Genomic DNA, 27,387 nt, shown 5'->3' on the forward strand with positions numbered 1-27,387 from the left:
ACTCCTTCTGCTTCTCTGATTTGCAGTGAGCTCACCCCCTGAGCTCACCCCCTTCACATTAAGGCGCACACATACCCACCCACCCCATCTTTCCTCTATCCTTATTTGCTCTACACTGGAGGGAACAGACTGCTATTTTAACCACCGGCTTCCTAAAACACACCACATAAATAAATGATAATTTACTGAAATGATGAAACCCCTGTGCAAGTCTACTCTAGGATACCCCAGATAGGCTGTGTCTCAAATGGAACACTATTCCCTTTAAAGTGCACTAACTTTGACCAGAGCCCTATGGGATACCCTATGGGACCGTGGTCAAACGGAGTGAACTATACAGGGAATAGGGTGCCGTTTGAGACACAACCATAGTTTCCTGAGCTGTCGTTTAGAAAGAGCAGATGCAGGTTTAACCAGGGACTGGGGAGAGCGGCAGGTTTAACCAGGGGAGAGCGACAGGTTTAACCAGGGGAGAGCGGCAGGTTTAACCAGGGACTGGGGAGAGCGGCAGGTTTAACCAGGGGAGAGCGGCAGGTGTAACCAGGGACTGGGGAGAGCGGCAGGTTTAACCAGGGACTGGGGAGAGCGGCAGGTTTAACCAGGGACTGGGGAGAGCGGCAGGTTTAACCAGGGACTGGGGAGAGCGGCAGGTTTAACCAGGGGAGAGCGGCAGGTTTAACCAGGGACTGGGGAGAGCGGCAGGTTTAACCAGGGGAGAGCGGCAGGTTTAACCAGGGACTGGGGAGAGCGGCAGGTTTAACCAGGGACTGGGGAGAGCGGCAGGTTTAACCAGGGACTGGGGAGAGCGGCAGGTTTAACCAGGGACTGGGGAGAGCGGCAGGTTTAACCAGGGGAGAGCGGCAGGTTTAACCAGGGGAGAGCGGCAGGTTTAACCAGGGGAGAGCGGCAGGTTTAACCAGGGGAGAGCGGCAGGTTTAACCAGGGACTGGGGAGAGCGGCAGGTTTAACCAGGGGAGAGCGGCAGGTTTAACCAGGGGAGAGCGGCAGGTTTAACCAGGGACAGGGGAGAGCGGCAGGTTTAACCAGGGGAGAGCGGCAGGTTTAACCAGGGACTGGGGAGAGCGGCAGGTTTAACCAGGGACTGGGGAGAGCGGCAGGTTTAACCAGGGGAGAGCGGCAGGTTTAACCAGGGACTGGGGAGAGCGGCAGGTTTAACCAGGGACTGGGGAGAGCGGCAGGTTTAACCAGGGGAGAGCGGCAGGTTTAACCAGGGACTGGGGAGAGCGGCAGGTTTAACCAGGGGAGAGCAGCAGTGCTCCAGGAGTTTTATTTTGGGAGCACTGAGCAAATCTCCCAGATACAGAGCCTTCGAAAATTATTCAGACCCTTTGTCTTTTTCCACATTTTTGTTACATTGCAGCTTTATTTTAAAATTAATTTTTTGATTTTTTAATCTATCTACACACAATACCCCATAATGACAAAGCAAAAACAGGGTTTTAGAAATGTATTCAAAATAAATAAAAACTTAAATACCACATTTACAAGTATTCAGACCCTTTACTCAGTACTTTGTTGAAGCACCTTTGGCAGGAATAACAGCATCGAGTCTTGGGTATGATGCTACAAGCTTGGCACACCTGTATTTGGGGAGTTTATTTTACTGAGGAGTGGCTTCCGTCTGGCCACTCTACCATAAAGGCCTGATTGGTGGAGTGCTGCAGAGATGGTTGTCCTTCTGGAAGGTTCTTCCATCTCCACAGAGGAACTGTGGAGCTCTGTCAGTGACCATCGGGTTCTTGGTCACCTCCCTGACCAAGGCCCTTCTCCCCCGATCGCTCAGTTTGGCAGGGCGGCCAGCTCTAGGAAGAGTCTTGGTGGTTCCAAACTTCTTCCATTTAAGAATGATGGAGGCCGCTGTGTTCTTGGGGACCTTCAATGCTGCAGAAATGTTTTGGTACCCTTCCCCAGATCTGTGCCTCGACACAATCCTGTCTCGGAGCTCTACGGACAATTCCTTCGACATCATGGCTTGGTCTTTGCTCTATCAACTGTGGGACCTTATATAGACAGGTGTGTGCCTTTCCAAATCATGTCCAATCAATTGAATTTACCACAGGTGGACTCCAATCAAGTTGTAGAAACATCTCAAGGATGATCAATGGAAACAGGATGCATCTGAGATCAATTTCGAGTATCATAGCAAAGGGTCTGAATACTTATGTAAATAAGGTATTTCTGTTTTGAATTTTGAATACATTTGCTAAAATTTCTAAAAAACTGTTTTCGCTTTGTCATTATGGGGTATCGTGTGTAGATTGCTGACAGCACAGGGTGGTGGCAGTCAAGGCACTGGGTTCCACAAATCACACCAGATAAGGTTAAGTTAGTTAGACTCATTAGGATAAGTAAGTTAGACTAACTGGATCCACAAAAGGGTAATGTACTGTAGTTTGAAACGTAATCCTCTTACCTTGCAAATGGAATATAAGAGATGCTGTACCTGAAAGAGAAGAAAACAAGAAAAAAAAGAGTGAGTATATATTATAATATACAGGTATAGTATCAGGTAGCCTATATTATAATATACAGGTATAGTATCAGGTAGCCTATATTATAATATACAGGTATAGTATCAGGTAGCCTATATTATAATATACAGGTATAGTATCAGGTAGCCTATATTATAATATACAGGTATAGTATCAGGTAGCCTATATTATAATATACAGGTATAGTATCAGGTAGCCTATATTATAATATACAGGTATAGTATCAGGTAGCCTATATTATAATATACAGGTATAGTATCAGGTAGCCTATATTATAATATACAGGTATAGTATCAGGTAGCCTATATTATAATATACAGGTATAGTATCAGGTAGCCTATATTATAATATACAGGTATAGTATCAGGTAGCCTATATTATAATATACAGGTATAGTATCAGGTAGCCTATATTATAATATACAGGTATAGTATCAGGTAGCCTATATTATAATATACAGGTATAGTATCAGGTAGCCTATATTATAATATACAGGTATAGTATCAGGTAGCCTATATTATAATATACAGGTATAGTATCAGGTAGCCTATATTATAATATACAGGTATAGTATCAGGTAGCCTATATTATAATATACAGGTATAGTATCAGGTAGCCTATATTATAATATACAGGTATAGTATCAGGTAGCCTATATTATAATATACAGGTATAGTATCAGGTAGCCTATATTATAATATACAGGTATAGTATCAGGTAGCCTATATTATAATATACAGGTATAGTATCAGGTAGCCTATATTATAATATACAGGTATAGTATAAGGTAGCCTATATTATAATATACAGGTATAGTATCAGGTAGCCTATATTATAATATACAGGTATAGTATCAGGTAGCCTATATTATAATATACAGGTATAGTATCAGGTAGCCTATATTATAATATACAGGTATAGTATCAGGTAGCCTATATTATAATATACAGGTATAGTATCAGGTAGCCTATATTATAATATACAGGTATAGTATAAGGTAGCCTATATTATAATATACAGGTATAGTATCAGGTAGCCTATATTATAATATACAGGTATAGTATCAGGTAGCCTATATTATAATATACAGGTATAGTATCAGGTAGCCTATATTATAATATACAGGTATAGTATCAGGTAGCCTATATTATAATATACAGGTATAGTATCAGGTAGCCTATATTATAATATACAGGTATAGTATCAGGTAGCCTATATTATAATATACAGGTATAGTATCAGGTAGCCTATATTATAATATACAGGTATAGTATCAGGTAGCCTATATTATAATATACAGGTATAGTATCAGGTAGCCTATATTATAATATACAGGTATAGTATCAGGTAGCCTATATTATAATATACAGGTATAGTATCAGGTAGCCTATATTATAATATACAGGTATAGTATCAGGTAGCCTATATTATAATATACAGGTATAGTATCAGGTAGCCTATATTATAATATACAGGTATAGTATCAGGTAGCCTATATTATAATATACAGGTATAGTATCAGGTAGCCTATATTATAATATACAGGTATAGTATCAGGTAGCCTATATTATAATATACAGGTATAGTATCAGGTAGCCTATATTATAATATACAGGTATAGTATCAGGTAGCCTATATTATAATATACAGGTATAGTATCAGGTAGCCTATATTATAATATACAGGTATAGTATCAGGTAGCCTATATTATAATATACAGGTATAGTATCAGGTAGCCTATATTATAATATACAGGTATAGTATCAGGTAGCCTATATTATAATATACAGGTATAGTATCAGGTAGCCTATATTATAATATACAGGTATAGTATCAGGTAGCCTATATTATAATATACAGGTATAGTATCAGGTAGCCTATATTATAATATACAGGTATAGTAGTATCAGGTAGCCTATATTATAATATACAGGTATAGTATCAGGTAGCCTATATTATAATATACAGGTATAGTATCAGGTAGCCTATATTATAATATACAGGTATAGTATCAGGTAGCCTATATTATAATATACAGGTATAGTATCAGGTAGCCTATATTATAATATACAGGTATAGTATCAGGTAGCCTATATTATAATATACAGGTATAGTATCAGGTAGCCTATATTATAATATACAGGTATAGTACAGTATCAGGTAGCCTATATTATAATATACAGGTATAGTATCAGGTAGCCTATATTATAATATACAGGTATAGTATCAGGTAGCCTATATTATAATATACAGGTATAGTATCAGGTAGCCTATATTATAATATACAGGTATAGTATAAGGTAGCCTATATTATAATATACAGGTATAGTATCAGGTAGCCTATATTATAATATACAGGTATAGTATCAGGTAGCCTATATTATAATATACAGGTATAGTATCAGGTAGCCTATATTATAATATACAGGTATAGTATCAGGTAGCCTATATTATAATATACAGGTATAGTATCAGGTAGCCTATATTATAATATACAGGTATAGTATCAGGTAGCCTATATTATAATATACAGGTATAGTATCAGGTAGCCTATATTATAATATACAGGTATAGTATCAGGTAGCCTATATTATAATATACAGGTATAGTATCAGGTAGCCTATATTATAATATACAGGTATAGTATCAGGTAGCCTATATTATAATATACAGGTATAGTATCAGGTAGCCTATATTATAATATACAGGTATAGTATCAGGTAGCCTATATTAAAATATACAGGTATAGTATCAAGATAAAATGTTGTAGTCAGGTAACATATGAGATGTGAATAGGCAACATTTCATTCAGAATTCAGTGTATTTTCTCTTGCTTCAGCTCAAATAATGATGGCCGCCATTGATTTCAAGAAATGTCACATTTTTGTACGTGGTTGCGTCATATTTCTTTGCATACTTTCCGTTGAAGCTTGAATCGATGCATGCTTCAAAAGATGTACAAACGGGGTACGCATTCGGGAAGTGCCCTCCGTGCGCTGTTTCGCATACTTTGATTTGGACTCATACTCCGAGCCTCCCGTGCTCTCAGAGCAACGGTAGTATGCATTTTGAGAAACACCCAATGCTACCTGACGTTTCTGCTTCGCCACCAGGTCTGTAGACAATAATGGAGATTGGCAAGAATACATTTCTGCACTTTGCTCTTATCCAGGGTGTCTTAAAGGAGCAATTAGGGTTAAGTGCCTTTCTCAAGGGCACAGACAGATTTTTCACCTAGTCGGCTCTGGGATTCAAACCGGCAACCTTTCGATTACTGGCCCAACGCTCTTAACCACTAGGCTACCTGCCGCCCCTGATTTCAAACACTGTAAAAGACTAACACTGTGGCTGTCCAGCTGAGCGACTATAACACTGTGGCTGTCCAGCTGAGCGACTATAACACTGTGGCTGTCCAGCTGAGCGAGTATAACACTGTGGCTGTCCAGTTTAAGCATCTTCTGCATGATATCCCGTGTAGCTCAGTTGGTAGAGCATGGTGCTTGCAACGCCAGGGTTGTGGGTTCGATTCCCATAGGGGGCCAGTATGAAAATTGTTATATATATATATATATATATATATATATATATCCTGCTGATTTTGTACATTTGCCCACTGACAAAGACATGATCAGTCTATAATTGTAATGGTAGGTTTATTTGAACAGTGAGAGACAGAATAACAACAAAAAAATCCAGAAAATTGATTTGCATTTTAATGAGGGAAATAAGTATTTGACCCCTCTGCAAAACATGATTTAGTACTTGGTGGCAAAACCCTTGTTGGCAATCACAGAGGTCAGACGTTTCTTGTAGTTGGCCACCAGGTTTGCACACATCTCAGGAGGGATTTTGTTCCACTCCTCTTTGCAGATCTTCTCCAAGTCATTAAGGTTTCGAGGCTGACGTTAGGCAACTCGAATCTTCAGCTCCCTCCACAGATTTTCTATGGGATTAAGGTCTGGAGACTGGCTAGGCCACTCCAGGACCTTAATGTGCTTCTTCTTGAGCCACTCCTTTGTTGCCTTGGCTGTGTGTTTTGGGTCATTTTCATGCTGGAATACCCATCCACGACCCATTTTCAATGCCCTGGCTGAGGGAAGGAGGTTCTCACCCAAGATTTGACGGTACATGGCCCCGTCCATCGTCCCTTTGATGCGGTGAAGTTGTCCTGTTCCCTTAGCAGAAAAACACCCCCGAAGCATAATGTTTCCACCTCCATGTTTGACGGTGGGGATGGTGTTCTTGGGGTCATAGGCAGCATTCCTCCTCCTCCAAACACGGCGAGTTGAGTTGATGCCAAAGAGCTCCATTTTGGTCTCATCTGACCACAACACTTTCACCCAGTTCTCCTCTGAATCATTCAGATGTTAATTGGCAAACTTCAGACGGCCCTGTATATGTGCTTTCTTGAGCAGGGGGACCTTGCGGGCGCTGCAGGATTTCAGTCCTTCACGGCATAATGTGTTACCAATTGTTTTCTTGGTGACTATGGTCCCAGCTGCCTTGAGATCATTGACAAGATCCTCCCGTATAGTTCTGGGCTGATTCCTCACCGTTCTCATGATCATTGCAACTCCACTAGGTGAGATCTTGCATGGAGCCCCAGGCCAAGGGAGATTGACAGTTATTTTGTGTTTCTTCCATTTGCGAATAATCGCACCAACTGTTGTCACCTTCTCACCAAGCTGCTTGGCGATGGTCTTGTAGCCCATTCCAGCCTTGTGTAGGTCTACAATCTTGTCCCTGACATCCTTGGAGAGCTCTTTGGTCTTGGCCATGGTGGAGAGTTTGGAATCGGATTGATTGATTGCTTCTGTGGACAGGTGTCTTTTATACAGGTAACAAGCTGAGATTAGGAGCACTCCCTTTAAGAGTGTGCTCCTAATCTCAGCTCGTTACCTGTATAAAAGACACCTGGGAGCCAGAAATCTTTCTGATTGAGAGGGGGTCAAATACTTATGTCCCTCATTAAAATGCAAATCAATTTATAACATTCTTGACATGCGTTTTTCTCGATTGTTTTGTTGTTATTCTGTCTCTCACTGTTCAAATAAACCTACCATTAAAATTATAGACTGATCATGTCTTTGTCAGTGGGCAAACGTACAAAATCAGCAGGGGATCAAATACTTTTTTCCCCTCACTGTAAGTATTTGACTAGTGGTGTTTTTGCAAATGATATCAGCGACCACTGCCCTTTTGCTTGCATTAGAGATACCACATTGAAAAACTCGGACCCTCGTATAATAGTAAAGAGAAATTTACAATTTTATAATTTACAAAAATATATGTAATCTAAACAGCGAATGGAGGACGTTTGTCCCGTGGATCATTTTCATGCCAGCTAGGTAGGCTATACTCCTGTTGTAAAGCGAATCACATTTATATTTACTTTTTTTTTTTTTTACATTTTAGTCGTTTAGCAGACGCTCTTATCCAGAGCGACTTACATTTAAGTGAGTGCATAATTATTAATTTTTTTTCATTAATTTTTTCATACTGGCCCCCCGTGGGAATCGAACCCACAACCCTGGCGTTGCAAGCGCCATGCTCTACCAACTGAGCTACACGGGGCCTCTCATGAAGTGTTTGATTAGATTTTCGAAAACATATTCCCTAGAGCTGTTCCGCATGCAAAATGACATATTCCCTAGGGCTGTTCTGCATGCAAAATGACTTCTAGATCAATGACTGTCAACACAGTTACATGCCTAGTTCCACACTGAAGGAAAGAGGACGCATCAGTTGTCACAAAAGGTGATGTATTCTCGGAAGGTAGAAGGAAAAGTAACGAGCAAAACATTTTAGTAAATCTGCTATTCGTAATGTCCGATTGAGCCGACATACAGTATATGGATTGAATCTAGGCCTAAGTTGAATGCGCTGTACGAGCACTGTTACTTACCACGTCATGGCCAAGAACTGTAGAATGCAGAAGATGATGGCCAGTCCCTTCTTATTCCACTACAGAGACAGAAAGAATGGCATGTCTATTCTCAAACAGTTGTGTTGTAGATTTGTTTTATTGAATAGGCCAGTGTTTCCCCCCAACCCAAGGGGGTGCACATTTAGTTTCCCCCCCCAACCCAAGGGGTGCACATTTAGTTTCCCCCCCCAACCCAAGGGGTGCACATTTAGTTTCCCCCCCCAACCCAAGGGGTGCACATTTAGTTTCCCCCAACCCAAGGGGTGCACATTTAGTTTCCCCCCAACCCAAGGGGTGCACATTTAGTTTCCCCCAACCCAAGGGGTGCACATTTAGTTTCCCCCCCCAACCCAAGGGGTGCACATTTAGTTTCCCCCAACCCAAGGGGTGCACATTTAGTTTCCCCCAACTCAAGGGGTGCACATTTAGTTTCCCCCCAACCCAAGGGGTGCACATTTAGTTTCCCCCAACCCAAGGGGTGCACATTTAGTTTCCCCCCCAACCCAAGGGGTGCACATTCAGTTTCCCCCAACCCAAGGGGTGCACATTTAGTTTCCCCCCAACCCAAGGGGTGCACATTTAGTTTCCCCCAACCCAAGGGGTGCACATTTAGTTTCCCCCCAACCCAAGGGGTGCACATTTAGTTTCCCCCCAACCCAAGGGGTGCACATTTAGTTTCCCCCCCCAACTCAAGGGGTGCACATTTAGTTTCCCCCCCCAACCCAAGGGGTGCACATTTAGTTTCCCCCAACCCAAGGGGTGCACATTTAGTTTTCCCCCCAACCCAAGGGGTGCACATTCAGTTTCCCCCCCCAACCCAAGGGGTGCACATTTAGTTTCCCCCCAACCCAAGGGGTGCACATTTAGTTTCCCCCAACCCAAGGGGTGCACATTTAGTTTCCCCCCAACCCAAGGGGTGCACATTTAGTTTCCCCCAACCCAAGGGGTGCACATTTAGTTTCCCCCAACCCAAGGGGTGCACATTTAGTTTCCCCCCAACCCAAGGGGTGCACATTTAGTTTCCCCCAACCCAAGGGGTGCACATTTAGTTTCCCCCCCCAACCCAAGGGGTGCACATTTAGTTTCCCCCCAACCCAAGGGGTGCACATTTAGTTTTTCCCCCAACCCAAGGGGTGCACATTTAGTTTCCCCCCAACCCAAGGGGTGCACATTTAGTTTCCCCCCCCAACCCAAGGGGTGCACATTTAGTTTCCCCCCCCAACCCAAGGGGTGCACATTTAGTTTCCCCCCCCAACCCAAGGGGTGCACATTTAGTTTCCCCCCCCAACCCAAGGGGTGCACATTTAGTTTCCCCCCCCAACCCAAGGGGTGCACATTTAGGTTCCCCCAACCCAAGGGGTGCACATTTAGTTTCCCCCCCCAACCCAAGGGGTGCACATTTAGTTTCCCCCAACCCAAGGGGTGCACATTTAGTTTCCCCCCAACCCAAGGGGTGCACATTTAGTTTCCCCCCAACCCAAGGGGTGCACATTTAGTTTCCCCCCCCAACCCAAGGGGTGCACATTTAGTTTCCCCCAACCCAAGGGGTGCACATTTAGTTTCCCCCCCCAACCCAAGGGGTGCACATTTAGTTTCCCCCAACCCAAGGGGTGCACATTTAGTTTCCCCCCAACCCAAGGGGTGCACATTTAGTTTCCCCCAACCCAAGGGGTGCACATTTAGTTTCCCCCCAACCCAAGGGGTGCACATTTAGTTTCCCCCCAACCCAAGGGGTGCACATTTAGTTTCCCCCCCCAACCCAAGGGGTGCACATTTAGTTTCCCCCCCCAACCCAAGGGGTGCACATTTAGTTTCCCCCCCCAACCCAAGGGGTGCACATTTAGTTTCCCCCCCCAACCCAAGGGGTGCACATTTAGTTTAGCAGTAGTACTACACAGCTGATTTAAAATAAATCAACTCATCAAGCTTTGATTTGAAATCAGCTGTGTAGTGCTAGGGCAAAAAAATAAATAAATAATGTGCACCCCCTTGGAGTCCCCAAAACAGAGTTTGGGGAAACGCTGGCATAGGGTCACGATGTAGGCTACTGAGCTGTTTCAGAGGCTTTCAGATACTTACCCAGAAAACTGCACAAAGCGTCAAAATGAGACAGAGCTGGAGGCAGAAAGAGAAAATCTAAATTAAAACTTTTAAAAAATATTGATTAAATGAATGAATTATCTGATTAATCTATTCTCTACTGTGAGGGATTTACTTCAGATTACCACTCAGGTTCGTGTCATAACAACATATCAACATTGAGGATGGAATCCGCATTAGGGGAAACAGCGCCACTGTTCGCCCCCAGCGCCTTTGATATTGTTTTGTTGACGGAAACGGAGGAGAGGAGCGGCGTGGTAAAAATATATTCTGCTGTCCTATCGAGCGTGCAACAGTGTTCGTTGTATCTTTGTTGTTGTTGCAGTTTCACCAATTAAGGATTCCCCGCTTTAAGTTGTCATTTTAAATGTTTTGACTTTTTCAGTCTTGGAAAAAACTAGTGTCTGACCTAAACTAGTGACAGGACTAAATCCACCAACAGCTTAAGAACAGAGGTATCAAGCGACACTGAATAAACCAGTGTCTTAACCTCTTAAGGATCGGACTCTTTTTTTTTCAATTTCCGCCTAAAATGACATCCCCAAATCTAACTGCCTGTAGCTCAGGACCTGAAGCAAGGATATGCATATTCTTGATACCATTTGAAAGGAAACACTTTGAAGTTTGTGGAAATTTTTAAATTAATGTAGGAGAATATAACACATTAGATCTGGTAAAAGATAATACAAACAAATATAATAACATGCGTTTCCTATTTTATTTTTTTGTTCCATCATCTTTGAAATGCAAGAGAAAGGCCACAATATAATATTGCAGTTTAGGCGCAATTTATATTTTGGCCACTAGATGACAGCAGTGTGTTTGCAAAGTTTCACATTGATCCAGTGAAGCATTGCAATACTGGACTATTTTGTATCAAGCCGAATTAGTCAATTGATACATTTTCAAGTACATAACTATAGAGAACATGCAAAAATGATACGGTAATACAAAATGTAAGTTTACACACTCCCAGGAATGTCATACATGATGGATCATTAGCTTATACACTAACTTTCACACATCTAGATGGCCGGGCGGGGTGGGTGTGGAGCCAGAGACAGCAGGGGTTCAAACTGTAGAACCCAGTTCCTACATTTGAATATAAAAATATGATTTTATCAAACAAAACTATGCTACATTTTATTTCTGGGACCCTCAGGATGATAAATCAGAGCAAGATTACTGAATGTAAGTACATTATTTACCGTCAGAGGTGAATGTATCAAAGTTTTTTTTTTGTTGTGCACTCTCCTCAAACAATAGCATGGTCTTTTTTCACTGTAATAGCTACTGTAAATTAGACAGTGCAGATAGATTAACAATAATTTAAGCTTTCTGCCCATATAAGACATGTCTATGTCCTGGAAAGTTTGCTGTTACTTACAACAGTCACGCTAATCACATCAGCGCACGTTAGCTCAACTGTCCCGTATACGGGACACCGATCCCATATAGGTTAAAGAAGATGGCTGCTGAATCCCTTAAGACCTGCGTACTAGATTGACTCTTAAAAAGGCGCAATATGTAATATTTAGACATTTTCAGTCATTTAAAATAATGATGTATATCAATTCATTATTGACGAATATACAGTATCTTAGAAACGCCTCGTATCCAGCCTCATCCCTCAGTTGTGTGATTACTTGCAATGATTGTGATACATGGCTGTTTAACATTAGTTGGACTAGGACGTTACACTTGTGTATGTAGTTTTTTTTTTTTTTTTTTACAACGTCAAATAAACTCAAATCAATCGTTTACAATAAAATGAAGTACAGTTGCCTAGTTACCAGCACCACACAGGTGGCTATCAATCTGGTGGGCTCAAACATCCTCTTCAGCTGCTTCAATGGTCCCATGAGGAAACAGGTGCTGCAGACAGAGGAAAACACATCGGTTTAACCATAGAAATAAAAATGTCAAATGGATTCTATTTCTATGGGTTATACATTTGACAGACTACATATTGACCACAAGCCCATTGATATGAGAGACCTTGACATGGACGCAACAGAACACTAAAACAGACAAGCAAAAAATAATGCATTCTTCCTTTCAACAGTGTGAATAGATTTTCTGTGGCTGGCTATATAATAAAGCCATCTATACCGAACAAAAAATATAAAAAACGCAACATGCAACAACTTCAACGATTTTACTGAGTTACAGTTCATATAAGGAAAATCAGTCAATTTAAATGAATAATTGAGGCCCTAATCTATGGATTTCACATGACTGGGCAGGGGCAGCCAATTAGAATGAGTATTCCCCCACAAAAGGGCTTTTATTACAGACAGAAACACTCTTCAGTTTCATCAGCTGTCCGGGTGGCTGGTCTCCGACGATCCTGCAGGTGAAGAAGCCGGATGTGGAGGTCCTGGGCTGGTGTGGTTACACGTGGTCTGCCGTTGTGAAGCCGGTTGGATGTACTGCCAAATTCTCTAAAACGACGTTGGAGGCGGCTTATGGTAGAGAAATTAACATTCAGTTCTCTGGCAACAGCTCTGGTGGACATTCCTGCAGTCAGCATGCCACTTGCACACTCCCTCAAAACGTGAGACATCTGTGGCATTGTGTTAAGTGACAAAACTGCACATTTTAGAGTGGAATTTTATTGTCCCCAGCACAAGGTGCACCTGTGTAATGTTCATGCTGTTTAATCAGCTTCTTGATATGCCACACCTGTCAGGTGGATGAATTATCTTGGCAAAGGAGAAATGCTCACTAACAGGGATGTAAACAAATTTGTGCACAACATTTGAGAGAAATAAGCTTTTTGTGTATGGAACATTTCTGGGATCTTTTATTTTCAGCTCATGAAACCTGGGACCAACCTGTGTTTATATTTTTGTTCAGTATATTATTACCTACAGCTTGTGGTGACATATGGATATTATTATTATTATTATTATTATAATATACAGTCACAATTAAACCCATGTAATCACCATCCTGTCATCCTTCCATGATCAGTCATCGGTTAAGCACCTTCCCTTTCATTTTCAACTCTGATGGATGGATAATTTGGATGGATAGTCATCTGCCATCATCTTCACCCTTCCTTCCCATTTCCTTCCTTTTTCCAAACAGCTGCCCTCTCATTCTTGTTTGATCATCAGATAGAAAGGATTGATCAAACCTATCTTCATCTTTCACTGTTCTGTCATCTGCCGTCATCTTTCACCATTCTGTCATCTGCCGTCATCTTTCACCGTTCTGTAATCTGCCGTCATCTTTCACCATTCTGTAATCTGCCGTCATCTTCATCCATTAACTTCCTCTCCCTCTATCCCAGCTCTGCCCCTGGAGACGCATCCACCTAAACAACGTCATCTGCTTTCACACTAGACCCTGCCTGCTACCAGTCCATCTAGCACTAGCGGACTGGGTAGGAGCATTCACTTGAGTGGGCTGTGTGTGGGTCTGAGTGGGCTGGGTGTGGGTCTGAGTGGGCTGGGTGTGGGTCTGAGTGGGCTGGGTGTGGGTCTGAGTGGGCTGGGTGTGGGTCTGAGTGGGCTGGGTGTGGGTCTGAGTGGGCTGGGTGTGTTGGGGGCTGGGTGTGGGTCTGAGTGGGCTGGGTGTGGGTCTCAGTGGGCTGGGTGTGGGTCTGCGTGGGCTGGGTGTGGGTCTGAGTGGGCTGGGTGTGGGTCTGAGTGGGCTGGGTGTGGGTCTGAGTGGGCTGGGTGTGGGTCTGAGTGGGCTGGGTGTGGGTCTGAGTGGAAAGAAGGAGAGGAGATCAGGTCAGATGACGAGACCGTCTATCTGTGACTGGTGACACAAACAGGCTCTCAGACAGCCACAGAGTGAAGGGGAGGTGGAGGAGGAAGGAGAGGAAGTGGAGTGGAGCTGGGGTAATAATAATAATAATAATAATATGCCATTTAGCAGACGCTTTTATCCAAAGCGACTTACAGTCATACGTGCATACATGTTTTGTTTTTGAGTATGGGGTCCCGGGGATCGAACCCACTACCTTGGCGTTACAAGCGCCGTGCTCTACCAACTGAGCTACAGAGGGTAAGGAGAGGAAGTGGAGCTGAAGGGAGGAGAGGAAAGTGGAGTGGAGTTGGGGGGAGGAGAGGAAGTGGAGATGGGGGGGAGGAGAGGAAGTGGAGTTGGGGGGTATGTGAAGATGGGGGAGGAGAGGAAGTGGAGTGGAGCTGGGGGAGGAAGGAAGTGGAGTGGAGCTGGTGGGAGGAGAGGAAGTGGAGTGGAGCTGGGGAGGGAGGAGAGGAAGTGGAGTGGAGCTTGGAGGGAAGTGGAGTGGAGCTTGGAGGGAAGTGGAGTGGAGCTGGGGGGGAAGTGGAGTGGAGCTGGGGGGGAAGTGGAGTGGAGCTGGGGGGGAAGTGGAGTGGAGCTGGGGGGGAAGTGGAGCTGGGGAGGGAGGAAGTGGAGCTGGGGGAGAAGAGGAAAGTGGAGTGGAGCTGAAGGGGAGGCGAGGAAGTGGAGTGGGGGGAGGAGAGGAAGTGGAGTGGGGGAGGAGAGGAAGTGGAGTGGGGGGAGGGGAGGAAGTGGTGCTGGGTGTGTGGGAAGAGGAAGTAGAGTGGAGCTGGGGAGAAGGAGGGAACTACAGTAGTGTTCAAGAACATTTTACATTTTAATAAATTAGCAGACGCTAGAGCGACTTCCAGTTAGTGAGTGCATACATTTAGACTTTATTTTTCTCCGTACTGGGATCAGCCCACAAACCTTTGGGATCAGTTTATACACTGTCACACTGCCTCTTTACACAGTCTTCATGGACTCTTTTCCAGGTCATGAGACTAAGGTCTCTCTCATAATGCTACATCATCACTACCGGCTACACAAAGTGTAGACATACACATCACACACATCACACACACACACACACACACACACACGGGCATTCCTGTGCCGTTTCAGAAAGTTTCAGGAAAATACGAATCACTGACGCATTTTGTTAATGTCTTATTAGAAAATACATTAATTTGCTCAAGTTAATCATAAGTTCAATACATTTTTGAATATTGTTGAATTACTTTTTAAATGTCTGGATTCCGTGATTATGTCCGCAACGCTGCCTTTATAGAGCCCTACTGGTGGGCCTAGTAGCTGAGGTTTGCAAAAGACCATAAGGATTGGACCGTAGAGGACTGGAGTAAGGTCATCTTCTCTGATGAGTCCAATTTTCAGCTTTGCCCAACACCTGGTCGTCTAATGGTTAGACAGAGACCTGGAGAGGCCTACAAGCCACAGTGTCTCGCACCCACTGTGAAATTTGGTGGAGGATCGGTGATGATCTGGGGGTGCTTCAGCAAGGCTGGAATCGGGCAGATTTGTCTTTGTGAAGGACGCATGTATCAAGCCATGTACAAGGTTGTCCTGGAAGAAAACTTGCTTCCTTTTGCTTTGACATTGTTCCCCAACTCTGAGGATTGGTTTTTCCAGCAGGACAATGTGCCATGCCACACAGCCAGGTCAATCAAGGTGCGGATGGAGGACCACCAGATCAAGACCCTGTCATGGCCAGCCCAATCTCCAGACCTGAACCCCATTGAAAACTTCTGGAATGTGATCAAGAGGAAGATGGATGGTCACAAGCCATCAAACAAAGCCGAGCTGCTTGCATTTTTGCGCCAGGAGTGGCATAAAGTCACACAACATCAATGTGAAAGACTGGTGGAGAGCATGCCAAGACGCATGAAAGCTGTGATTGAAAATCAGGGTTATTCCACGAAATATTGATTTCTGAACTCTAAGTTAAAACATTAGTATTGTGTTGTTTAAAAATGAACATGAACTTATTTTCTTTGCATTATTCGAGGTCTGACAACACTGCATATTTTTTGTTATTTTGACCAGTTGTCATTTTCTGCAAATAAATGCTCTAAATGACAATATTATTATTTGGAATTTGGGAGAAATGTTGTCAGTAGTTTATAGAATAAAACAAATATGTTTTTTTTACCCAAACACATACCTATAAATAGTAAAACCAGAGAAACTGAATTTTGCAGTGGCCTCTCTTTTTTCTAGAGCTGTATATATAAACTCAGCAAAAAAAGAAACATCCTCTCACTGTCAACTGCGTTTATTTTTAGCAAACTTAACATGTGTAAATATTTGTATGAACATATATAATAAATATATAATATGCCATTTAGCAGACGCTTTTATCCAAAGCGACTTACAGTCATGCGTGCATACATGTTTAAAAAAAAAAATGTGTGTATGGGTGGTCCCGGGGATCGAACCCACTACCTTGGCGTTACAAGCGCCGTGCTCTACCAGCTGAGCTACAGAGGACCACACGTAACAAGATTCAACAACTGAAACATAAACTGAACAAGTTCCACAGACATGTGACTAACAGAAATGGAATAATGTGTCCCTGAACAAAGGGGGGGTCAAAATCAAAAGTAACAGTCAGTATCTGGTGTGGCCACCAGCTGCATTAAGTACTGCACTGCATCTCCTCCTCATGGACTGCACCATATTTGCCAGTTCTTGCTGTGAGATGTTACCCCACTCCTCCACCAAGGCACCTGCAAGTTCTCAGACATTTCTGGGGGGGAATGGCCCTAGCCCTCACCCTCCGATTCAACAGGTCCCAGACATGCTCAACGGGATTGAGATCCGGGCTCTTCACTGGCCATGGCAGAACATTGACATTCCTGTAACGCACAGCGTTGAGATTGCCTGCAATGACAACAAGCTCAGTCCGATGATGCTGTGACACACCGCCCCAGACCATGACGTACCTTCTATCTCCAAATCGATCCCACTCCAGAGTACAGGCCTCGGTGTAACGCTCATTCCTTCGACGATTAACGCGAATCCGACCATCACCCCTGGTGAAACAAAACTGCGAGTCGTCAGTGAAGAGCACTTTTTGCCAGTCCTGTCTGGTCCAGCGACGGTGGGTTTGTGCCCATAGGCGACGTTGTTGCCAGTGATGTCTGGTGAGGACCTGCCTTACAACAGGCCCACAAGCCCTCAGTCCAGCCTCACACAGCCTACTGTGGACAGTCTGAGCACTGATGGAGGGATTGTGCGTTCCTGGTGTAACTGGTGCAGTTGTTGTTGCCATCCTGTACCTGTCCCGCAGGTGTGATGTTCGGATGTACCAATCCTGTGCAGGTGTTGTTACACGTGGTCTGCCACTGCGAGGACGATCAGCTGTCCGTCCTGTCTCCCTGTAGCGCTGTCTTAGGCGTCTCAGAGTACGGACATTGCAATTTATTGCCCTGGCCACATCTGCAGTCCTCATGCCTCCTTGCAGCATGCCTAAGGCATGTTCACGCAGATGAGCAGGGACCCTGGGCATCTTTCTTTTGGTGTTTTTCAGAGTCAGTAGAAAGGCCTCTTTAGTGTCCTAAGTTTTCATAACTGTGACCTTAATTGCCTACCGTCTGTAAACTGTTAGTGTTTTAACGACCGTTCTACAGGTGCATGTTCATTAATTGTTTATGGTTCATTGAACAAGCATGGGAAACAGTGTTTAAACCCTTTACAATGAAGATCTGTGAAGTTATTTGGATATTTACTAATTATCTTTGAAAGACAGGGTCCTGAAAAAGGGATGTTTCTTTTTTTGCTGAGATATATATATATATACACATACATACATACATACATATACACACACACACACATACAGTGAGGGAAAAAAGTATTTGATCCCCTACTGATTTTGTACGTTTGACCACTGACAAAGACATGATCAGTCTATAATTTTAAATGGTAGGTTTATTTGAACAGTGAGAGACAGAATAACAACAAAACAATCCAGAAAAACACATGTCAAAAATGAGGGACATAAGTATTTGACCCCCCTCTCAATCAGAAAGATTTCTGGCTCCCAGGTGTCTTTTATACAGGTAACGAGCTGAGATTAGGAGCACACTCTTAAAGGAAGTGCTCCTAATCTCAGTTTGTTACCTGTATAAAAGACACCTGTCCACAGAAGCAATCAATCAATCAGATTCCAAACTCTCCACCATGGCCAAGACCAAAGAGCTCTCCAAGGATGTCAGGGACAAGATTGTAGACTTGTAGGCTACAAGACCATCGCCAAGCAGCTTGGTGAGAAGGTGACAACAGTTGGTGCGATTATTCGCAAATGGAAGAAACACAAAAGAACTGTCAATCTCCCTCGGCCTGGGGCTCCATGCAAGATCTCACCTCGTGGAGTTGCAATGATCATGAGAACGGTGAGGAATCAGCCCAGAACTACACGGGAGGATCTTGTCAATGATCTCAAGGCAGCTGGGACCATAGTCACCAAGAAAACAATTGGTAACACACTACGCCGTGAAGGACTGAAATCCTGCAGCGCCCGCAAGGTCCCCCTGCTCAAGAAAGCACATATACAGGGCCGTCTGAAGTTTGCCAATGAACGTCTGAATGATTCAGAGGAGAACTGGGTGAAAGTGCTGTGGTCAGATGAGACCAAAATGGAGCTCTTTGGCATCAACTCAACTCGCCGTGTTTGGAGGAGGAGGAATGCTGCCTATGACCCCAAGAACACCATCCCCACCGTCAAACATGGAGGTGGAAACATTATGCTTTGGGGGTGTTTTTCTGCTAAGGGGACAGGACAACTTCACCGCATCAAAGGGACGATGGACGGGGCCATGTACCGTCAAATCTTGGGTGAGAACCTCCTTCCCTCAGCCAGGGCATTGAAAATGGGTTGTGGATGGGTATTCCAGCATGACAATGACCCAAAACACACGGCCAAGGCAACAAAGGAGTGGCTTTTTTCCCTCACTGTATATACACATACACACACATTCCTTCAAGACAGTTGGAAAAGCATTCCAGGTGAAGCTGGTTGAGAGAATGTCAAGAGTGTGCAAAGCTGTCATCAAGGCAAAGGGTGGCTACTTTGAATAATCTAAAATCTATTTTGATTTGTTTAACACTTTTTTTGGTTACTACATTTTTAGTCATTTAGCAGACGCTCTTACCCAGAGCGACTTACAGTTAGTAAGTGCATCCATTTTCATACTGGCCCCCCCATGTGTCATTTCATATTATGATTTTATAGGGACCTCCTGGTGGGCTTAGGATATATATTATGCAACACTCATGGTTACTTATACATCGGCCTACCTGAATATACGCCTTCATTAAAATATGACGTTTGAGCACTTCCAAGTTACTATGTGGACAAAAGCCCTTGTCTGCATTGCAAACGGCACACTATTCCCTCCATAGTGTACTACGGGCCCTGGTCAAAAGTAGTGCGCTACATAGGGAATAGGGTGCCATTTGGGACAAAGGCCCAGTGTAAACATGACACTACTGTTTGTGGACACACGAGACACCGACCCAGTTTCTTTCACACAGTGTTATCGATGTGTAAACACATAGGATGACAGAAGACACCTGGGAGGAACCAGGCGCAGAGGGGAGGAACCAGGGGAGGAACCAGGGGAGGAACCAGGGGAGGAACCAAGGGAGGAACCAGGCGCAGAGGGGAGGAACCAGGCGCAGAGGGGAGGAACCAGGGGAGGAACCAGGCGCAGAGGGGAGGAACCAGGGGAGGAACCAGGCGCAGAGGGGAGGAACCAGGCGCAGAGGGGAGGAACCAGGGGAGGAAACAGGCGCAGAGGGGAGGAACCAGGCGCAGAGGGGAGGAACCAGGGGAGGAACCAGGCGCAGAGGGGAGGAACCAGGGGAGGAACCAGGCGCAGAGGGGAGGAACCAGGCGCAGAGGGGAGGAACCAGGGGAGGAACCAGGGGAGGAACCAGGCGCAGAGGGGAGGAACCAGGCGCAGAGGGGAGGAACCAGGCGCAGAGGGGAGGAACCAGGGGAGGAACCAGGCGCAGAGGGGAGGAACCAGGGGAGGAACCAGGCACAGAGGGGGGAGGAACCAGGCGCAGAGGGGAGGAACCAGGCGCAGAGGGGAGGAACCAGGCGCAGAGGGGAGGAACCAGGCGCAGAGGGGAGGAACCAGGCGCAGAGGGGAGGAACCAGGCGCAGAGGGGAGGAACCAGGCGCAGAGGGGAGGAACCAGGCGCAGAGGGGAGGAACCAGGCGCAGAGGGGAGGAACCAGGCGCAGAGGGGAGGAACCAGGCGCAGAGGGGAGGAACCAGGTGCAGAGGGGAGGAACCAGGCGCAGAAGGGAGGCCCATCCTCACATTACCAGGTTAACTAGATCAAAACCATCAGATATCTTGGTAAGAGTAAGTCAAAGACCACTGAATCTGAAATATAAAACGCAACAACTGTTGGTCCCATGTTTCATGAGCTGAATTAAAATCCCAGCTGAGGAGTATTTCTGTTTATGTAATAAAACCTTTTGTGAGGGAAAACTCATTCTGATTGGCTGGCCTGGCTCCCCAGTGGGTGGGCCTGGCTGCCAAGTGGGTGGGCCTATGCCCTCCAAGGCCCACCCATGGCTGCACCCCGGCCCAGTCATGTGAAATCCATAGATTAGGGCCTAAAACTTAAAGAGGGTACCTCCTAATAAGCTGTAGACCCACTATCTACCAAGAGAGTTTTCATATATTTTTTTTTCGTAGCCGTCTATTTACCACCACAAACCCATGCCGGCACTAAGACCGCACTCAACGAGCTGTATAAGGCCATAAGCAAAGAAGAAAAAATTCATCCAGAAGCGGCGCTCCTAGTGGCCGGGGACTTTAATTCAGGTAAACTTTAATTTTTTGTACCTCATTTCTACCAGCATGAAAACAAAACTCTAGACCACCTTTACTCCACACAGATGCAAAGCAGGAAGTACCAGTGACTCGCTCAATAAGGAAGTGGTCAGATGACACGGATGCTACGCTACAGGTCTGTTTTGCTAGCACAGACTGGAATATGTTCCGGGATTCATCCGATGGCATTGAGGAGTATTCCAGTCACTAATAAGCATGCACCCATTAAGAAAATGACTGTAAAAACTGTTAAATCCCCGTGGATTGATGAGGAATTGAACAATTGTATGGTTGAGAGGGATGAGGCAAAAGGAAGGGGAAATAAGTCTGGCTGCACAACCGATTGGAAAACGTATTGCAAATTGAGAAATCATGTGACTAAACTCAATAAAAAGAAGAAGAAACTACACTATGAAACAAAGATAAATGACATAAAGAATGATAGTAAAAAGCTTTGGAGCTGCTTAAATGAAATGTTGGGGGAAAAAGGCAAACTCAGCTCCATCATTCATTGAATCCAATTTGTAAGTCGCTCTGGATAAGAGCGTCTGCTAAATGACGTAAATGTATGTAAATGAATCAGATGACTCATTCATCACAAAACCAACTTATATTGCCAACTACTTTAATTATTTTTCAATTGGCAAGATTAGCAAATTTAGGCATGAAATGCCAGCAACAATTGCTGACACTACACATCCAAGTATATCTGACCAAATGATGAGAGACAAGCACTGTAAATTTGAATTGCGTAAAGTGAGTGTGGAAGAGGTGAACAAATTATTGTTGTCTATTAACAATGACAAGCCACTGGGGTCTGACAACCTGGAGGGAAAATTGCGGAGGATATTGCCACTCCTATTTGCCATATCTTCAATTTAAGCCTACTAGAATGTGCGTGCCCCCAGGCTTGGAGGGAAGCAAAAGTCTATCCCCTACCTAAGAATAGTAAAGCCCCCTTTACTGGCTCAAATATCCGACCAATCAGCCTGTTACCAACCCTTAGTAAACTATTTGGAAATAATTGTGTTTGACCAGATACAATGCTATTTTACTTTAAACAAATTGACAACAAACTTTCAGCACGCTTATAGGGAAGGACATTCAACAAGCACAGCACTCACACAAATGATTGATGATTGACTGAGAGAAATTGATGATAAAAAGATTGTGGGAGCTGTTTTGTTAGACTTCAGTGCGGCTTTTGACATTATCGATCATAGTCTGCTGCTGGAAAAATGTATGTGTTATGGCTTTACACCCCCTGCTATAATGTGGATAAAGAGTTACCTGTAACAGAACACAGAGGGTTTTCTTTAATGGAAACCTCTGAAACATAATCAGGAATTCCCCAAGGCAGCTGTCTAAGTAAAGCCATTGTGTCGATGTATGCGGATGACTCAACACTATACACGTCAGCAACTGAAATAACTTCAACACTTAACAAAGAGCTGCAGTTAGTTTCGGAATGGGTGGCAAGGAATAAGTTAGTCCTGGATATTTCCAAAACTAAAAGCATAGTATTTGGGTCAAATCATTCACTAAACCCTAAACCTCAACTTCATCTCGTAATGAATAATGTGGAAATTGAGCAAGTTGTGGTGACTAAACTGCTTGGAGTAACCCTTGATTGTAGACTCATGGTCAAAGCATATTGATACAACAGTAGCTAAGATGGGGATAAGTATGTCCATAATAAAGCGCTGTTCTGCCTTCTTAACAACATTATCAACAAGGCAGGTCCTACAGGCCCTAGTTTTGTCACACCTGGACTACTGTTCAGTAGTGTGGTCAGGTGCCACAAAGAGGGACTTGGGAATATTACAGTTGGCTCAGAACAGGGCAGCACGGCTGGCCCTTAAAAGTACACGGAGAGCTAACATTAATGACATGCATGTTAGTCTCTCCTGGCTCAGAGTGGAAGAGAGATTGACTTCATCACTGCTTGATTTTGTAAGAGGTGTTGACAAGCTGAATGTACCGAGCTGTCTGTTTGGAATACTAGCACACAGCTCGGACAACCACGCATACCCCACAAGACATGCCACCAGAGGTCTCTTCACAGTCCCCAAGTCCAGAACAGACTATGGGAGGAGCACAGTACTACATAGAGCCATGACTACATGGAACTCTATTCCACATCAGGTAACTGATGCAAGCAGTAGAATCAGATTTAAAAACAGGTAAAAATACACCTTATGGAACAACGGGGACTGTGATGAGACGCACACAAGGGTATAGACACATGCATACGCACACATTGTGATATTGTTGTATGGTGGTATTAAACATTTTGTATTGTAGATATGTAGTGGTGTAATAATGTTATATGATGTACTGTTTTATCTTTTGTTTTATATGTAATGTAAATGCTTTAATATGTTTGGACCCCAGGAAGAGTAGCTGCTGCCTTGGCAATTGGGATCCCTAATAAATACAAATACTAACACCTCAGTCACCGGCTTCATCAATAAGTGCATCGACGACGTCGTCCACACAATGACCGTGCGTACATACCCCAACCAGAAGCCATGGATTACAGGCAACATCCGCCCCGAGCTAAAGGCTAGAGCTGCCGCTTTCAAGGAGCAGGACACTAATCCGGACGCTTATAAGAAATCCTGCTACGCCCTCAGACGAACCATCAAACAGACAAAGCGTCAATACAGGACTGAGATTGAATCCTTCTACACCGACACTGACACTCGTCGGATGTGGCAGGGTTTGGAAACTATTACGGACTACAAAGGGAAACCCAGCCGCGAGCTGCCCAGTGACACGAGCCTACCAGACGGGCTAAATGCCTTCTATGCTCGCTTCGAGGCAAGTAACACTGAAACATGCACCAGCTGACATTTTCAACCTCTCCCTGACCGAGTCTGTAATACCGACATGTGTCAAGCAGACCACCATAGACCCTGTGCCCAAGAAAGTTAAGGTAACCTGGCTAAATGACTACCGCCCCGTAGCACTCACGTCGGTAGCCATGAAAGGATGGTCATGGCTCACATCAACACCATCATCCCGGAAACCCTAGACCCACTCCAATTCGCATACCGCCCGATGACAGATGACGCAATCTCAATCGCACTCCACACTGCCCTTTCCCACCTGGACAAAAGGAACACCTATGTGAGAATGCTGTTCATTGACTACAGCTCAGCGTTCAACACCATAGTGCCCTCAAAGCTCATCACTAAGCTAAGGATCCTGGGACTAAACACCTCCCTCTGCAACTAGATCCTGGACTTCCTGACGGGCCGCCCCCAGGTGGTAAGGGTAGGTAACAACACATCTGCCACGCTGATCCTCAACACGGGGGCCACTCAGGGGTGCGTGCTTAGTCCCCTCCTGTACTCCCTGTTCACCCATGACTGCATGGCCAAGCATGACCCCAACAACATCATTAAGTTTGCCGAATACACAAAAGTGGTAGGACTGATCACCGACAACAATGAGACAGCCTATAGGGAGGAGGTCAGAGACCTGGCCATGTGGTGCCAGGACAACAACCTCTCCCTCAACGTGTGCAAGACAAAGGAGCTGATTGTGGACTACAGGAAAAGGAGGGCAGAACACACCCCCATTAACATCGACGGGGCTGTAGTGGAGCGGGTCGAGTGTCCACATCACCAACAAACTATCATTGTCCAAACACACCAAGACAGTCGTGAAGAGGGCACGACAAAACCTTTTCCCCCTCAGGAGCTTGCAAAGATTTGACATGGGGTCCCAAGATCCTCCAAAAGTTATATAGCTGCACTATCGAGAGCATCCTGACCGGTTGCATCAACGCCTGGTATGGCAACTGCTCGGCATCCGACCGTAAGACGCTACAGAGGGTAGTGCGTATGGCCAAGTACATTCCTGCCATACAGGACCTATGGTTGATGTCGGAAGTTTACATACACTTAGGTTGGAGTCATTAACTCGTTTTTCAACCACTCCACACATTTCTTGTTAACAAACTATAGTTTTGGCAAGTCGGTTAGGACATCTACTTTGTGCATGACACAAGTAATTTTTCCAACAATTGTTTACAGACAGATTATTTCACTTATAATTCACTGTATCACAATTCCAGTGGGTCAGAAGTTTACATACACTAAGTTGACTCTGCCTTTAAACAGCTTGGAAAATTCCAGAAAATGATGGCATGGCTTTAGAAGCTTCTGATTGACATCATTTGAGTCAATTAGCCTATTGGAGGCAAGGTAGAAGCCACTGCTCCAAAACCACCATAAAAAAGCCAGACTACGGTTTGCAACTGCACATGGGGACAAAGATTTTACTTTTTGGAGAAATGTCCTCTGGTCTGATGAAACAAAAATAGAACTGTTTGGCCATAATGACCATTGTTATGTTTGGAGGAAAAAGGGGAACGCTTGCAAGCCGAAGAACACCATCCCAACCGTGAAGCACGGGGGTGGCAGCATCATGCTGTGGGAGTGCTTTGCTGCAGGAGGGACTGGTGCACTTCACAAAATAGATGGCATCATGAGGAAGGAAAATTATGTGGATATATTGAATGCAAGATCTCAAGATATCAGTCAGGAAGTTAAAGCTTGGTCGCAAATGGGTCTTCCAAATGGACAATGACCCCAAGCATACTTCCAAAGTTGTGGCAAAATGGCTTAAGGACAACAAAGTCAAGGTATTGGAGTGGCCATCACAAAGCCCTGACCTCAATCCTATAGAAAATGTGTGGGCAGAACTGAAAAGGCGTGTGCGAGCAAGGAGGCCTACAAACCTGACTCAGTTACACCAGCTCTGTCAGGAGGAATGGGCCAAAATTCACCCAACTTATTGTGGGAAGCTTCTGGAAGGCTACCCGAAACATTTGACCCAAGTTAAACAATTTAAAGGCAATGCTACCAAATACAAATTGAGTGTATGTAAACTTCTGACCCACTGGGAATGTGATGAAATAAATAAAAGCTGAAATAAATCATTCTCTCTACTATTATTCTGACATTTCACATTCTTAAAATAAAGTGGTGATCCTAACTGACCTAAGACAGGGAATTTTTACTAGGATTAAATGTCAGGAATTGTGAAAAATATATTTGGCTAGGGTGTATGTAAACTTCCGACTTCAATTTTATATACACAAGGCGGTGTCAGAGGAAGGCCCTCAAAATTGTCAAAGACACCAGCCACCCAAGTCATAGACTGTTCTCTCTGCTACCGCACGGTAAGCGGTACCGCAGCGCCAAGTCTAGGTCCAAAAATTACCTTGACTAACCTGTAACCCGCACATTGACTCGGTACCGGTACCCCCTGTTGATAGCCTCGGTACCGGTACCCCCTGTTGATAGCCTCGTTATTGTTATTTATTGTGTTACTTATTTATTTTTCACTTTAGCTTATTTGGTAAATATTTTCTTAAAACTGAATTGTTGGTTAAGGGCTTGTAAGTAAGCAATTTCACGGTAAGGTCTACACCTGTTGTATTCGGTGCATAACATTTGATTTAATGAATTTATTTAAAATAGACTGATTTCCTTATATGAACTGTAAATCTTTGAAATTGTTGCATGATGAGTTTATATTTTTGTTCAGTATTATAGTAAGTAAGCGTTTGAAAAGTTAGCGTTGTCCGAGCCAGAACGGCCCATAGGGGCAGGAGCCCATCTCCTGATTCTGATGTACAATTACACCCCCCTGGACGGGACGCTAGTCTGGCGCAGGGCCTTACCCCCAAATCAATCTCCTTTATGCTGAGTGCCAAGCAGAGAGGCATTGGGTCCCATTTTTTGAGTCTATGGTATGACTTGTATCTTGGAGAGAGTCACACGTAATACGTTCAACTGACAGCTCAACCCTCTCTTGATTCTTAGATGGAGAAATAAACCCAACAGACATGTTCCACCATCAGGAACTCAACCAAAAGACATTGCTGCACTGAACCACATGTCCTGAACTATAGAAACCCTATACCACAATGAATCCTAGACAGCTGTATATTGTGTCCAAAGCAACTTACTTACAGTACAGTGAGTGCACACGTATGTGTGTGATCCCTGCGGGAAACGAACCAACGACCCTTGGTGTTGTCAACGCCGTACTCTTATCAACTGAGCCACACAGGACTACTACACCAAGCTCAAATAGGGAAACCCGTCCAGTGTGCTTCTGTTCACTAGAACAGGGACAGAACCTATGACCAGATCTCCTTCTAATTCCATGACTTGAACACCCCTCTACAATTA

The 27,387-nt window shown here is 44.2% G+C and overlaps 1 protein-coding gene across 1 annotated transcript in view; it reads right to left on the minus strand.

Annotated features, from left to right (window-relative positions):
- LOC121547767 (vesicle transport protein SFT2A-like) overlaps nucleotides 1–27,387 on the minus strand; it is a 35,978-nt gene that overhangs the window by 3,071 nt on the left and 5,520 nt on the right. Inside the window, exons 4-7 of the mRNA XM_041859184.2 lie at nucleotides 12,333–12,414; nucleotides 10,519–10,554; nucleotides 8,419–8,477; nucleotides 2,435–2,464 (exon numbers count right to left, since the gene is read on the minus strand). Of these exons, the coding sequence (XP_041715118.1) occupies nucleotides 2,435–2,464; nucleotides 8,419–8,477; nucleotides 10,519–10,554; nucleotides 12,333–12,414 (207 nt within the window). The remainder of the gene's footprint in view (nucleotides 1–2,434; nucleotides 2,465–8,418; nucleotides 8,478–10,518; nucleotides 10,555–12,332; nucleotides 12,415–27,387) is intronic.

This window comes from Coregonus clupeaformis, chromosome 31 (genome assembly GCF_020615455.1).
Source record: "Coregonus clupeaformis isolate EN_2021a chromosome 31, ASM2061545v1, whole genome shotgun sequence".
Taxonomy (NCBI): domain Eukaryota; kingdom Metazoa; phylum Chordata; class Actinopteri; order Salmoniformes; family Salmonidae; genus Coregonus; species Coregonus clupeaformis.